Source organism: Phascolarctos cinereus, unplaced genomic scaffold (assembly GCF_003287225.1).
Source record: "Phascolarctos cinereus isolate Bilbo 61053 unplaced genomic scaffold, phaCin_HiC Scaffold_4;HRSCAF=312, whole genome shotgun sequence".
Taxonomy (NCBI): Eukaryota; Metazoa; Chordata; class Mammalia; order Diprotodontia; family Phascolarctidae; genus Phascolarctos; species Phascolarctos cinereus.
In genome coordinates this window covers 160226432-160239729 of record NW_027555847.1, presented here as the reverse complement: position 1 = coordinate 160239729, position 13298 = coordinate 160226432, and the positions used below count along the sequence as shown (strand labels likewise).

Here is a 13298-nt window from a genome sequence, read left to right as displayed (position 1 = left end):
CTTCTCTTATCCCCTTCCCCTTCAATTTTCCTGTAGAGCAGGATAGAGTTTTATACCCCATTATCTGTATATCTTATTTTTGAGTTGCATGTGAAAACAATTTTTTTTAGCATGTGTTTTTAAAACTTTGGGTTCCAAATTTTCTCCCTTCCTCCCTCCCCATCCACCCTCACTGAGAAGGCAGGCAACTCAATACAGGTTATATATGTGTAGTCATAGTATGATTATTATGTTCTTCATCCTGGACACTGTTTTTCTGCCAATATGGCATAAGATTGAATTTGCTTTTTTGACTGCTACATTGTATTCTTGACTGAGTCTACTAAACCTCCCAGGTCTTTTAAAATTTTTAATTTATTTCAATAAACCAAAAAAAAATTATTTTCTTACATATCCTCCCCATTAAGAAACATAACAATACCCCATAACAGATATGCATGTTCCAAACAAATACCCATATTGGCCATGTCCAGAAAGTATGTGTCAGTCTGTACCCTAAGTATATCACCTGTTTGGCAGGACATAGATAGTGTGCATCATTAGTTTTTTGGAATTATGATTGGTCTTAAGGCTTTCAAATATGTTTGTCATCACAATGTTACTGTATAAATAATTGTCTACTTTGTATCAGTTCATAAAAGTCTTCTAAGTTTTCTCTGAAATTATCCCTTTCATCATTTCTTACAGATCACAAGTTTTTTTCTTTGTTTTCTTTTCCTTCCATTTCTTTCTTTCTTTCTTTCTTTCTTTCTTTCTTTCTTTCTTTCTTTCTTTCTTTCTTTCTTTCTTCCTTCCTTCCTTCCTTCCTTCCTTCCTTCCTTCCTTTCCTTCCTTTCCTTCTTTCCATCTTTCTTTCTTTCTTTCTTTCTTTCTTTCTTTCTTTCTTTCTTCTTTTTTCTTTCTTTCTTTCTTTCTTTCTTTCCTTCCTTCCTTCCTTCCTTCCTTCCTTTTCCTTCCTTCCTTCCTTCCTTCCTTCCTTCCTTCCTTCCTTCCTTCTTTCTTTCTTTCTTTCTTTCTTTCTTTCTTTCTTTCTTTCAATGAGAGCTATTACACAGCTATATCTTTCTCATCTTGTGCTTGGGATTGTTTTCTTTGAGTCAGTGTCAGATTTATATTAATCCCTATTAAATCTTAGGAGATTTGGTCTACTCTTATAGCTTATTGAGCTCTTTTTGCATCATTGCCAGTCAATATATTATCTATCTCTTCCTTCTTCCAGCCCTGCCCTTTTGTGTCATGTTCAAATTTGATAAGCATGCCTTAAGGACAGATCTCTTTGGGGCTCTACAACAACTCTCCCTCTGAGTTGACTTTTACCCATTAATCACTATTTTTTTATGGTCTAGCCATTTATTCAGTTCTGAGACCGTCTGTCTTTACTTTCATTTAGTCCATATCCTTGCATCTTATTCACAATAGTCTGAGGGACTTAACAAAATGCCTGCTAAAATTCAAGCATACTGTGATTATGGAATTTCTTTGATTTGCCAATCTAATAGCACTGCCCAAAAAACCCAAAACAAAACAAAAAAGGATATGGTGTTGGTCTGGAATGCCCTTTTCTTGATGAAGCTATGCTGGCTTTCAATGATCACCATTTTCCTTTCTAAATGACCCATAAGCCATCATCTTAATAAACTATATTAGAATTTTTCCAGAAATTAACTTTAAGCTCAATTGGTCTATAGTTTGAATGATGTCTTTCCAGTTTGAAAACCATTTTCTTTGACAGAGGAAACAGAAACAAAATAAAAGTTTACTGTTTCTTCCTTTTGTCAGTAGTTTATCATCACTGTCTCATCTGCACAGAACAGCATTCCTCCTGCTTCACTGTGCATCTTTCTGCTTTCCATGAATCTTTGAAAAATATCTTTCTGTTGTCTTTAGTATCCATGATAAGCCTCATCTTCTGTGGTGTAGCATGCCTGCTATTGTTCTCATAGTATTGTGCTGTTTTCCATGTTCATTTATCTACTCATGCTTCCATCTTTTGTACATACCTTTTTAAGCTTATCTGATTTAATCAGTGGGTTACTTGTGTAGTCATATGCATATCTAGATACCTCTCCTTTTCTTTTCTTTATTGGAAGTATTTTGTATCTGTTATCAAAATTTCATTCTTGAGGGCTTCCCATTCTTATGGAACTGACTTCCTCTGTAGAGTCTTAGGTGAATACAATCTTACCTCTTTTTTCTTGGAGATCTTTGGTTTGGAGGTAAAATTGATTTGAATATTTCCAAAATACCTAAAGCTCTGGACCATTATTGTTGAATTTCTAGGGAGAGGGATAATTTCAACATCAGATCAATTTTTGTTAATCATTAAATTCCTACTGCACGCAGGGCTTTGATGGTGGAATGGAGAGGCCACAGTGAGATAGGAAGAGGAGTAAGACACATCTCTGGCTTTGGGGAGTCAATCTCATAGGAGGGATAAGCCAAATGCATTAATAATTATAGTTTAAGTGCCAGAAGATCGAGGCACAACAAAATGCTATGGAGAAGGGAGAGATACCATCTGGTAGGGAGGACTATTTCACATATGTTTATGAACAGTGTTCTATTTGACTTGGCTACATGTAGAAACAGGGTTGGTTTTCTTGATTCCCTTCCCTGTCCCTCCCCCTAACATTTGAATTTTGACATCATAAAAATTTTAGGTGATGATATTTGCTCAATAGTGACCTAGCCTTATAGTCACTGAGTTTCTATGAAGGTCTTATTGTACATATATGTGATTTTGCTCATATCTGATTAAGGTTAGGAAAAACTAAAACCCTAGAATGAGAGTTTTCTCATTACCACCCCCCCTTCCTTTTTGATCGCTTGATTGCTTAGTGAAGTGGGACCTTCTTTATACGCTGAATAAGTTCAAACAGTGTTGCTGTCTTTGTGTCTCATGCTTTTGTTTTTGCAGATCTTCTTTGACTTGTCCTCATTGCCAGAAGCAGAGTAATACCTTTGATCCTTTCCTCTGCATTTCTTTGCCAATTCCTCTGCCCCACACAAGGTAAGAATAGAACTGATTTCATGAAGACTGTGTCTTTCCCCCTCCCCCCAATACTGACATTGTCCAGGAAAACATTGTACAAGAAACAGAGTTTTAGAATAAGTTAAGGAATCCTTTAATAAACCCTTGCAAAAATGCTTCTCTACATTTACAGGGTATACAATTCTTGGTGGTAGTTATGTGAATACTGAGAGCTTTTTCATTCAGTTACTTCTCCCTGAGCATGTTGTCCATAGAGTGAAAAGATTGTTGTCTCAGTCAGTTGGCCAAACATTTGTCAATGTACTGTGTTCTACGCAGTGTGCTTAGTGCTGGGGATAAAAAGACAAAAACGAATCATTACCTGCCCCTAGGAAGCATACATCCTATTGGGGAAGCAATGTGTACACTTAGAAATAAATACTAAATACCTACAAAGTGAAGCAACTATAAGTCAATTTCCAGCAGGGAGAGGGGAGATACTGCTGTCTAGTGGAATCAACGGCTCTCTTTTGTATACTTTTGGGGCCCCATTGCTGGATTGTAATAAAGCCAGATGCTGTGCTTTTAATAATTCTTCATGACTCTTGGTGCGATTATTTATTTAATAGTGAATGCAAAGCACAGAAGACTCAGGTTAAATGAGTTATCAGAACACGTTCATTCCTAGACTGGTGCCCTACAATTCTGTTAGTAAAATCCATCTTTGTAAAATACCTTTTCTTGATCTCAAACCATTGTTTGAGCTGTTTGGGTCCAAAGAAGGTATTGTGTTTGGTTTGCAAATAGTAAGTGGTCTGGAGGTAGATTCAGCATTGAGTCAGCTCAGGTCAGATTTGTTAATTGTAGGTGTTAGCTGAAACGTGAACAACCTGCCTAAAGGAAAGACTCAACTTTGATCTGTGCAGGCCTCTCTATGTCACAGTTGTGTATCAAGGAAAATGCTCTCACTGCATGAGAATCGGGGTGGCCGTACCTCTGTCTGGGACGGTAGCTAGGCTTCGGGAAGCAGTGTCAGTGGAAACAAAGATCCCTACTGATCAGGTAAGGAGGAACTTATCCCACAGGATGCATGTACATTGTTGTGTACATTGCCCATATGGCTGACATTTCTTTCTTTCTTTTTTTCAATTCTAAACTTAAACACCAGGTAAAATGGTCATTTCCCTATATTTTGTAGAAGAGAGGATTGCACATGAAACTACTAGATAGAGATCGCCTTTTTAAAAAAAGTATATAATAAATCCAGTGTAACTTTTAATACTGTCCTGCCTGTCTGCAGTTCTTTCTGGTCATCCCTTCTTTTCTGTTCTCTTTTCTTGGGAGAAAGCAATCCTTAAGAGCTCCCTTCCTTTTACTTCTTGCCATTGGGAAAAAAAAGGGAAAAACCTGTTTTTAGACCTAGTCAAGCAAAAGAAATCCCCATTTTTTCCACGTTAAGCTATATATATTTCTTATTCTTCAACTTGAATCTATCACCCCTCTGTTAGGTGGTAAGTACTGTTTTATTGTTTTTAAGCATTTGTATGCCCAGCATAGAAATGGATTTTTTAAAACTACAACATTATTGGGGGAGGGGTTTTTCAAGACAATGTTGGCCAACATCTTACTTTTTTGTTTGTTTTAATCACACACACACACACACACACACACACACACACACACGCATTTATCTTTTAAAAAAATATAAACAAAATGAGAGATTTTATGATAGGTTTTACCAAAACTTTATTCCTAAAAGTCTGCGGGGGATATAGAAGCAAAAACTCCTGATGAGTCCAAATTACTTTATAATCACTCTTGTTAATTCCCAAGGAGATGTGGAATCAATAAAAGTATTATCCCAATGTTATCCGATGAATAGGCATGTTATATATTGTCCAGTGATTCACCCAATAGCTAAAGCAAATCAGCTTTCAAATTGGTGAGGAGGAGTGGTGGTAGAGGGAAGCCTACTGTTACTTACTACTACTGGGTGCTTTTCTCTTCACGCAAGCACTTGAACTGATAATTTAGATCAGAATTCCTCAACCTTTTTAGGTGAAGACCAGTAAATGGAAATTCTCAATGCATTTTTATGTAAATCTTTCATGTAGTATTCTCTTTAAATTGAATTAAAAGAGTTTTAACCTGCTTGTAACTAGATGTGTGCTTTGGATGTAGTTCATAAGCACTTACCTCTATTATTTCAATAACAATTTCTTATTTGAGATTTGCTAAGTACTTTCTGATGAAATTTCTGTGATGCAGGTCATGCAAGTATTAGCCTCATTTTACAGATGGGAAACCAAGGCTCATAAAGGCTAAGCACTGGGATGTAAGCCTGGGACTCCTGACTTCAAAAACCCATTTCTTACCATGATACTACATCGCTTCTCCTGAGAAATATTTCCATTTTAGAATTTACTAAGACACTTCACTTTTTTAGCTTCTTTTTTCCTGATAGTTTGTGGAAATCATAGTGTTATCAGTTTAATAATAAAGCTGTTTTGCAACCTGATCTCATGGGACCTAATTTGAGAAGTAATTATATTAAGGCAAACACTATGAGCATCAATTGTTCCCTTTGTAATGATGAAAATAGTATTAAAGCTGCCACCCATTAAGTTCTGTATGGTTTGTAAATACTTTATACACATTCTTCTAAGAAGACATATGACACAGATTTCTTGTTTCAGGAATCTTTTAAAGTTACTTCCCCTAATCCTTCTCTCTTCCCAGGCTAGAAGTTCTGTAGCTATGAGAGATTTTTAACATGGGAATGGGCGAGAACCAGCCATCCCCAACTGAGAAACTCTTAGCCTGATTGAATGGGAATTCTATTGGTTCTTTCATTCCCTAGTTATTCCCTAGGTTATGGGTGATATGTACTTGACCAAGTTTGCCCACCTTGATTTTTGATTATCCTCTGAATACCTTTCCAGTGAAGGGTACCAGACTGATGATACATATAACCCCTAAGGAAACCTCTGCATGGTACAGCAAAAAGATCACTAGATGTAGAGATCAGAGGACCTGGTTTTAAATCTCACCTCTGTTACTAACTAGCTGTGTAATCTTAGGCAAAGTATTTAGTCATTGAGGCTTTTTTTCCTTTTTCTCCCCCTTATCTCCAAAATTAAGCTGTTGCCCTAGAAGGACTCTGAGGTTTCTTCCAACTCTAAAATTCTATGACCATATTACTTTCTTTAGAGCAATGTACACATCCTGAAATTAGAGTACACCATTTTCTTAAAAGTGCCTAGGGATTTTCCCCTTCTAAGATGTGCTCATTGAAGAAATGGTTTGTGGAACTGTGTGTTCTTTTCCTGTGAGTTCTCTCAAAGCTGCTTCACTGCCAACTTGAGAAGATTTTTTATGACTCTGCTTCCTAGTAGAATTGAGAGATCAATTTCTGACTAACTCTATGGTTGTCTAACCATTTCCATTTCTCCTGTTTTTAGATTGTGTTAACGGAGATGTACTATGATGGGTTCCATCGCTCCTTTTGTGACACAGATGATCTGGAAACAGTGCACGAAAGTGACTGCATTTTTGCCTTTGAGACTCCAGAGATATTTAGGCCTGAAGGAATTCTCAGTCAAAGAGGTAAATGATTAGGTTTTTTACACAGTAGTACTTTCAAATGGCTTTCAAACGTTTTGATTAGCCATTGGCTTTTATGTCTTTTTAAATTGTGGTGTATTTCAAAGTTATAGGTTTAACTGAAAAACATGTGTAGGTGTTTCCTACAGTGCTGACTTGCTTTGTTATTTGGCTTTTCCTATTAAGATTGTCGTTTTTTGAGTCAGGTCTAGAAATACATCCTCACCAGAGGTTTAGTTGCTGAGACTTAAAATTTCAGGATCTCTGGACAACACAAGGAGAAATATATATCCTCCTTATATTATGTGAAAATAATAGAGAGAGTCTGTTTTGGCTCCAAGTTCTAAAATATTTGTCTGCTGGGCTTGGTACCTGTTTCTAAGAAATAAACACATGGCACTTTACTGCTGGCACAAAGCTACTTATTATGCCACTGTTTTGTTTTTTTTGTAAAATGTGCATCTGAGAAGATCTCCCAACAGCAGATGGTGGATTCTAGGGCTCTGTCTCTGACGGTCAGGAAAACTGTTGTCTTGGCAGCTGCTGTAATATCCTTGGGGATCTTTCTAGGGGCTATGTACATGTTCTCTGTAAAAATGAAATGTTTGCTGCAGATCTTCCAATATTAAGATAAGTACCTCAATAATAATAAAAAAAGAATATAAGAATTGCTAAACTCATTGGGAGTTTGAGTGTGTATGTTGTGGAAAGGTATATGATTGTTTTTCTTTATAGCAGTCTCAAAAGTTAAAAACATGCCTCCATAATATCCTAGTTTCCTTTAATAACTTTGATTTTAAAAAACAAAACACAAAACACTACACTTCAGAACTCCAAACTCAATCTGTCAAAAACTATGCTTATTTTCTTACCTAAGTATAGCTTTCCTTCTGGCTTCACTACCTGTCTTTAGTACTACGTTTCACTCAGTCTCCCAGGTTTGAAATCTTGGGATTATCTTTCCACTTCCCCATGTTTCATACATAATCAATTACTTGTAATACCTACTTTATACAGTAATTGAGTGGCTCAAATGAAATAATGTCTATAGAGCACTTTGTAAACCTTAAAATACTTTTGAATTCCATATTTTATTATTTCTTCTCTCCCTTTTCTTTCTTCCTCACCCAATGGCTTGTTTAAGTAGAATAGGTTGGAATTGCCTCAATTGAGAAGATAGGAAACACATTTGTATTCTAATTTGTTTTTGATCTTTGCTGTAGGAAGTCAGGTATCTAATGGTATATAGACAGCTGGTTCAGGAATGATTCCCACAGCAGTAAGAAGTCTTTTTGTTTTTGTTAGACTATAATCAGTGTCACTTTTGCGGGGGACAACGTTGTTTAATGTTCTTCTTGAAGAAAGTATCCATGGGTATACAGGCATGAAGATTCTGTATAGTTTATAAATCTTTGGCCTTCTTTTCGTATTCTTGAATCATGTTTTTCAGTGTATACATGTATACACATGCATATGCGCACACTTACATATATACACATATGTTGTTGTGGTGGTTTAGTTGTTTCAGTTGTGTCTGACTCCATGACCCCATTTGGGATTTTCTTGGCAAAGAAACTGGAGTGGTTTGCCATTTCCTTCTCCAGTTCATTTTACAGATGAGGAAACTGAGGCAAACAGGGTTAAGTGACTTGTCCAGGGTCACAGCTAGTAAGTGTCTGAGGCCAGATTTGAATTCGTGAAGAAGACTCCTGGTCTGGAACTCTATCCACTGTATCATCTAGCTGCCCTGTACAAATATGTAGACATATATGTGTGTGTGTATATATACACATAAACATATATTTTATATATGTAAACATATATTTTATATATGTTAATATATATTTGCTGCTATTTCCTATGCCACCTTTGTGCTGAAGTCTCAGAGTATTAAGTGTATATTGATTTAGCTCAGAGGGTCTTACTGAGTTCTTTATGTTGTTTCTTTACCTCTTCACTGGCTATTACAGACGTTTAGCGCACAGTGCCATCTTTATGCTGATCTTCTTGCAAATGCTTATCATGAGCATTGCAATTTGAAATTACCATTTAATGAAATGATGTTTCTTGTTGACTTTGGAAATATGAGAAAATCAACTCTGACAACTCCTTTGTTTCTCCAAAGAGAATCTGTGAGTCATCTTTCTGGTTATTTGGAACTTCTTTTTATCTTCTATTTTTCCTTAAGACAAGAAGGTCAAGATTGAGATGCTCTAGATCTTCTAGTTGTAGGTCATTTAGAGTGTTTTGTTTTGTTTTGTTTTTGTCTAGGCAATGGGGTTAAGTGAGTTGCCCTGGGTCACACAGCTAGTAAGTGTCAGGTGTTTGAGGTTGGGATCCGATTTGAACTCAGGTCCTCCTGACTCCAGGGCCAGTGCTCTATCCACTGTGCCACCCAGCTGGCCCTCATTTAGAGTGTTTATAGATCGTTTTAAAATGCTGTGATTTTTAAACACCTTTTGCTCCTTTTTCTGCCATTCTGACAACTCAGTGCAGAAGTGGAAGTAAAAAGGCTATTTTGTGGGAATGTTTTGGAGTTTTTTTTTTAAATTTCAGTGGATTGTCATGAAATTTATCATCAAGTGACAGAATAACTGGGAATTTTTGCACCTGGACCAAGAGTCAGAAGGGAAGCCAGGGAGGAGAGGCTCAGGTGATCATAGATTTAAATCTGGAGGGGACCCTAGAAGATACCTAATCTAACCTCTTCATTTTGCAGATAATAGTTATAATAATAGCTAACATTTGAATAGTGCTCATTGTGTACCAAGCATTGTTTAGTGCTTTACAATTGTTATGTCATTTGATTCTCACAGCAGTCCTGGGATGTAGGTGTTCCCCATTTTACAGATGAGGAAATTGAGGCAAGCAGAAGTTAAATGACTTGCTCAGGCTCACACAGCTACTAAGTGTCTAAGGAAGGATTTGAACTTAGGTCTTCTTGACTCCAGGCCTTTTGTTCTCTCCACTGTACCACCAGCTGCCCTTGAAGAGGGAATGGAGGCATAGAGAGGTTAAGTGACTTGCCCAAAATCATACAGATCATAAATGACAAAACTAAGATTCAAACTCAGGTTCTTTGTCTCCAAATCCAAGGCTCCTCCCACTGCCCCATATTGCCATCTACTCCTATAGATCATCTGATAGCTTCCGATCCAGCACAAATTTATTAAATGGTTACCTTGTGCGTGATGTTGGTGCTGGGGATAGGAAGACATGATCATTTGAAGTGAGAAAACATTAATAACTATGAGGTTCAGGAAAGACTTCCTGTAGAAAGTAGCACATGTACAGAGCCATGGGAAGCCAGGGGTTCTGTGGAGGTGGAGGTAAGGGAAAGATTGCATTCTAAGCATGGGGGCATCTTATTCATTATTTCCACAGAGGTGGGAGCTAACATTCCAAGTCTGTGCAGCTTTGGCTGGAATGTAGAATATGTGAAGGGCAGCAATATCATCTGAGTGTGAGAAGGTGGGCTGGAGCCAGATTTTGAAGGGTATTAAATGTCAAGTTGAGGGATTTATAGTTTATCTTGAGAGGCAAGAGGGAGCCACAGAGACTTCTTAAGCATGGCAGTGATGTGGTCAGATGATCACAAGGGAGATTATTTTGACATTTGTGTGAAGGATGGAATGAAGTGAAGAGTGATTGTGTGTGTGAGAAGTCCAATTATTGGGCTTTTATTACAATAGTCCAGCTTAGAAGTGATGAAGGCCCAAATGAGGATGTGAGTGGAGAGAGTTTGACAGCTATTTAAGAGAGTATAATATAATAGACTTGGAAATTTATTGGTTATGATAGGTGAAAGAATAGAAAGAGTAGAAAATGACTATTTTCTTTTTGTTATGGTGAATGAATACTGGCTCCTGGTAGATAAGGGCAAAGGACTAGAACTCTCCATTGAATTGGAAAGTTGCATGACTGGAAGTATGGTAGTGCCCTCAAAAGGACTAGGTAAATTTGGAGAAGCATTGATTGAGTAGGGGAAGATAATATGTTACATTTTGGACATGTGTATGAAATGCCTACAAATATTCATTTGGGGATATCCAATAAACAGTTGGTGATATGAGACTGGAACTCAGGAGAGAGGCTAGAGCTGGGTACGTACATCTGGGAGTCATTTGAAAAGAAAATAAAACTGAGCTCATGTTTGCTTATTAGATCACTGACAGTCAGCATAAAGGTAGAAGATAAAAGGACTTTAGAGAAATCCTTGGGGAACTCTTGTAGTTGGTAGGGAATTGGTGAGAAAACAAAGGTGATAGAGAAAACATATTCAGGTAGGCAGAAAATCAGAAGAGATGTATAAAGAAAACTGAGGGAGGAGAGAGTATCTAGAAGGGATGGATTGGTTAGCAATGACAAACACAGCAGACCGGCAGAAAGGTGTGGAAATTTATTGATGTGGCACCCTTGATACCAATAGGATATCATCTTACTATCCCACCCTACTTTAGTCAAGAACTGGGAAGCCCTTGTATGTTATCTGATCTGAATCTTCCATCTGCCTGGGAGGAGGGAATTGGCTGGATAGGATTACATTCAATGGTGGTGGTGGGGGCAGCGGCCTTGTTGGAGTCTAATGATTAGGGTGGAGCAACCTTAAGCTTCCCCAGGCCCTTACTCCTTTCCTTGTACCTAGATACCTAGGAACCCAGCTTAACCCCAGTGGTTTTAGTTTCAACATATGCTGAAGTTTCAGAAATTCCTGAGAGTTTTGGAGCAAGAGAGCCTAAAGGAAAACAAAAATGCTTAAATTTAATTTTCTCAGACTCTAGCAGGATTTAGAGTGTTGGCAGTCATACTCCTCTCCTATCATCCTTCAGAATCTCGACCTGTAGCAGTTCCTCTGCCCAAACAGTTCTGGGGCCATTTTGAATACCATCTAAATTTGGTCATGCCTGGAGCAAAGTTAAGCTATCACTTTGATATTGTTCTGCCAAATGGCCTGTATACTGCTATGTAGTCTTTCATATTTAGCTTGGTCTTTGGAAAGTCGATATAGTCAGTTACTGAAAATTATACCCCAAAACTTTTCCAGCATGATAGATGCTGTCAGAGTTTATGATCTTCCATTATAATTTTCAAGCACCCAGGGCCATCCCTGGGCCAGGATGAGGCACCTGAAAAGTTATTTGTAGATACATTATGTTTTATCATTTGTGTCAATTCAGAAGATCCATAATGAAACATGTTTTTTACTTCTCCAGAGAGAGATTGTACACTAGAGGTGTGGAATGAAAAGTATATTTTTAGACATGACCAATATGTTGATTTATTTTTGTTTGATTGTGTTTATTTGTTACAAGGGAGAGTTCTTTGTCAGGGTAGGGAAGAGTCTTTAGAAAGTCATTGTTATATTAAAAAGGAAAGTAATTTGGTATCTAATATTACCAGTTTGTTGGACGGGGCATTTTAAACAAAGATATGCTAACAAAGATGGAAGATGTGAAGAGCTAGGTCTTTAACTTCTATCCCATTATGCCAAACTCAGCTTAGGGGCTATGAAGGGATCAAGAAAAATTGGCTTGAGGTTCAAGTGATAGCTCTTAGATCTTTGTCCTAAGCTACAGACCATAAATAAATTATGTCAAATTACTGTAATTAAGCTAAGCTACCCAGAAAATCCATTACTTGGCTAGAAATTCAAGGCAACAAAGTTATAATACCAGAAACTATGTCAGCCACCCTACCACCCACATATCTGTAATCCATGTTACAGAACTAATCATTAGCTTTTCTTTAACAAAAGTGTTTGCTACCTCTCCTTTACAATTTTTCTTTCTTTTACTAAGCAACTTGGGGAGTATATAGTATCCTGAAATCACTTTATCTTGTGTAGACTTTCCAGCAAAATTCTGTGTTTGAAATCAAGGCATAACCCACTGCTAGGCTGTAGGGGCACAGAGAGTTAAATAAAATATACAGTACTCACAATCCTACTCTTTTGTGCTCAGTATACTTCTCAGTGGTTTCTGGAGTACTATTTTCTAGTTTTTAGGTCTCTCCATTCTGTGCTTATCTGTTGTCTTTCCACTGTCACTTTGCTTACCATTCTATACCAGATTCTTTCTTTCTCTTAGGTTGATCTTAATCTCTCAGGTGGTTTTACCCTCCTGTAGGAAATTGAAGCAAAATGGTAATAGAAACTTATACATAAAGCACTTCAATCTGCAAATTGCTTTCCCTACAAAAACTTTGTGAGGTATATAGATAATATAAATGTTATCTTACCCACTTTTAAAAGTAAAATTTTATTGATATCTTTAGTTACATCTGTGAAATTTCTCCCAGTGTTGTCCCTCTGTTACCTATAACAATGAATATTCTTCAAAGAAAAAAAGGAAAAGAGGAAGAAGAGAAAAAAGTCAGCAAAATGATAAATACACTGAAAAGGTCTGAAAACAGATGCGATGATTCATACCTGTGCACTTCCTTACCTCTGCAAAGTCTTTGGTGGTGGTGAATGAGGTGGGAGGGGTGGGGGATGCATGTGGAAAGGTATCTTCTCACACTTCTTCTTGGGGGCCATGAATATTCTTTATAATTCTGCAACATTCACTTTCAGTTGTTTTGATCCACTTTCAATGACTGTTCTTTCAATTAAAGTCATGTTGAATAGTTTCCTTGGCTCTGCTGACTTTGCTCTGCAGGAGATATGCCTGTTTTTTGAATAAGGAAGCTGATGTTCTGAGAGGTCTAACTTGCTAAGGTGGTACAC

General features: G+C 37.3%; 1 protein-coding gene across 1 annotated transcript in view; it reads left to right on the top strand.

Annotated features, from left to right (window-relative positions):
• USP31 (ubiquitin specific peptidase 31) overlaps window positions 1-13298 on the top strand; it is a 132083-nt gene that overhangs the window by 57104 nt on the left and 61681 nt on the right. Inside the window, exons 4-6 of the mRNA XM_020978613.2 lie at window positions 2918-3010; window positions 3898-4033; window positions 6433-6577. Coding sequence (XP_020834272.1) covers window positions 2918-3010; window positions 3898-4033; window positions 6433-6577 — 374 coding nt within the window. The remainder of the gene's footprint in view (window positions 1-2917; window positions 3011-3897; window positions 4034-6432; window positions 6578-13298) is intronic.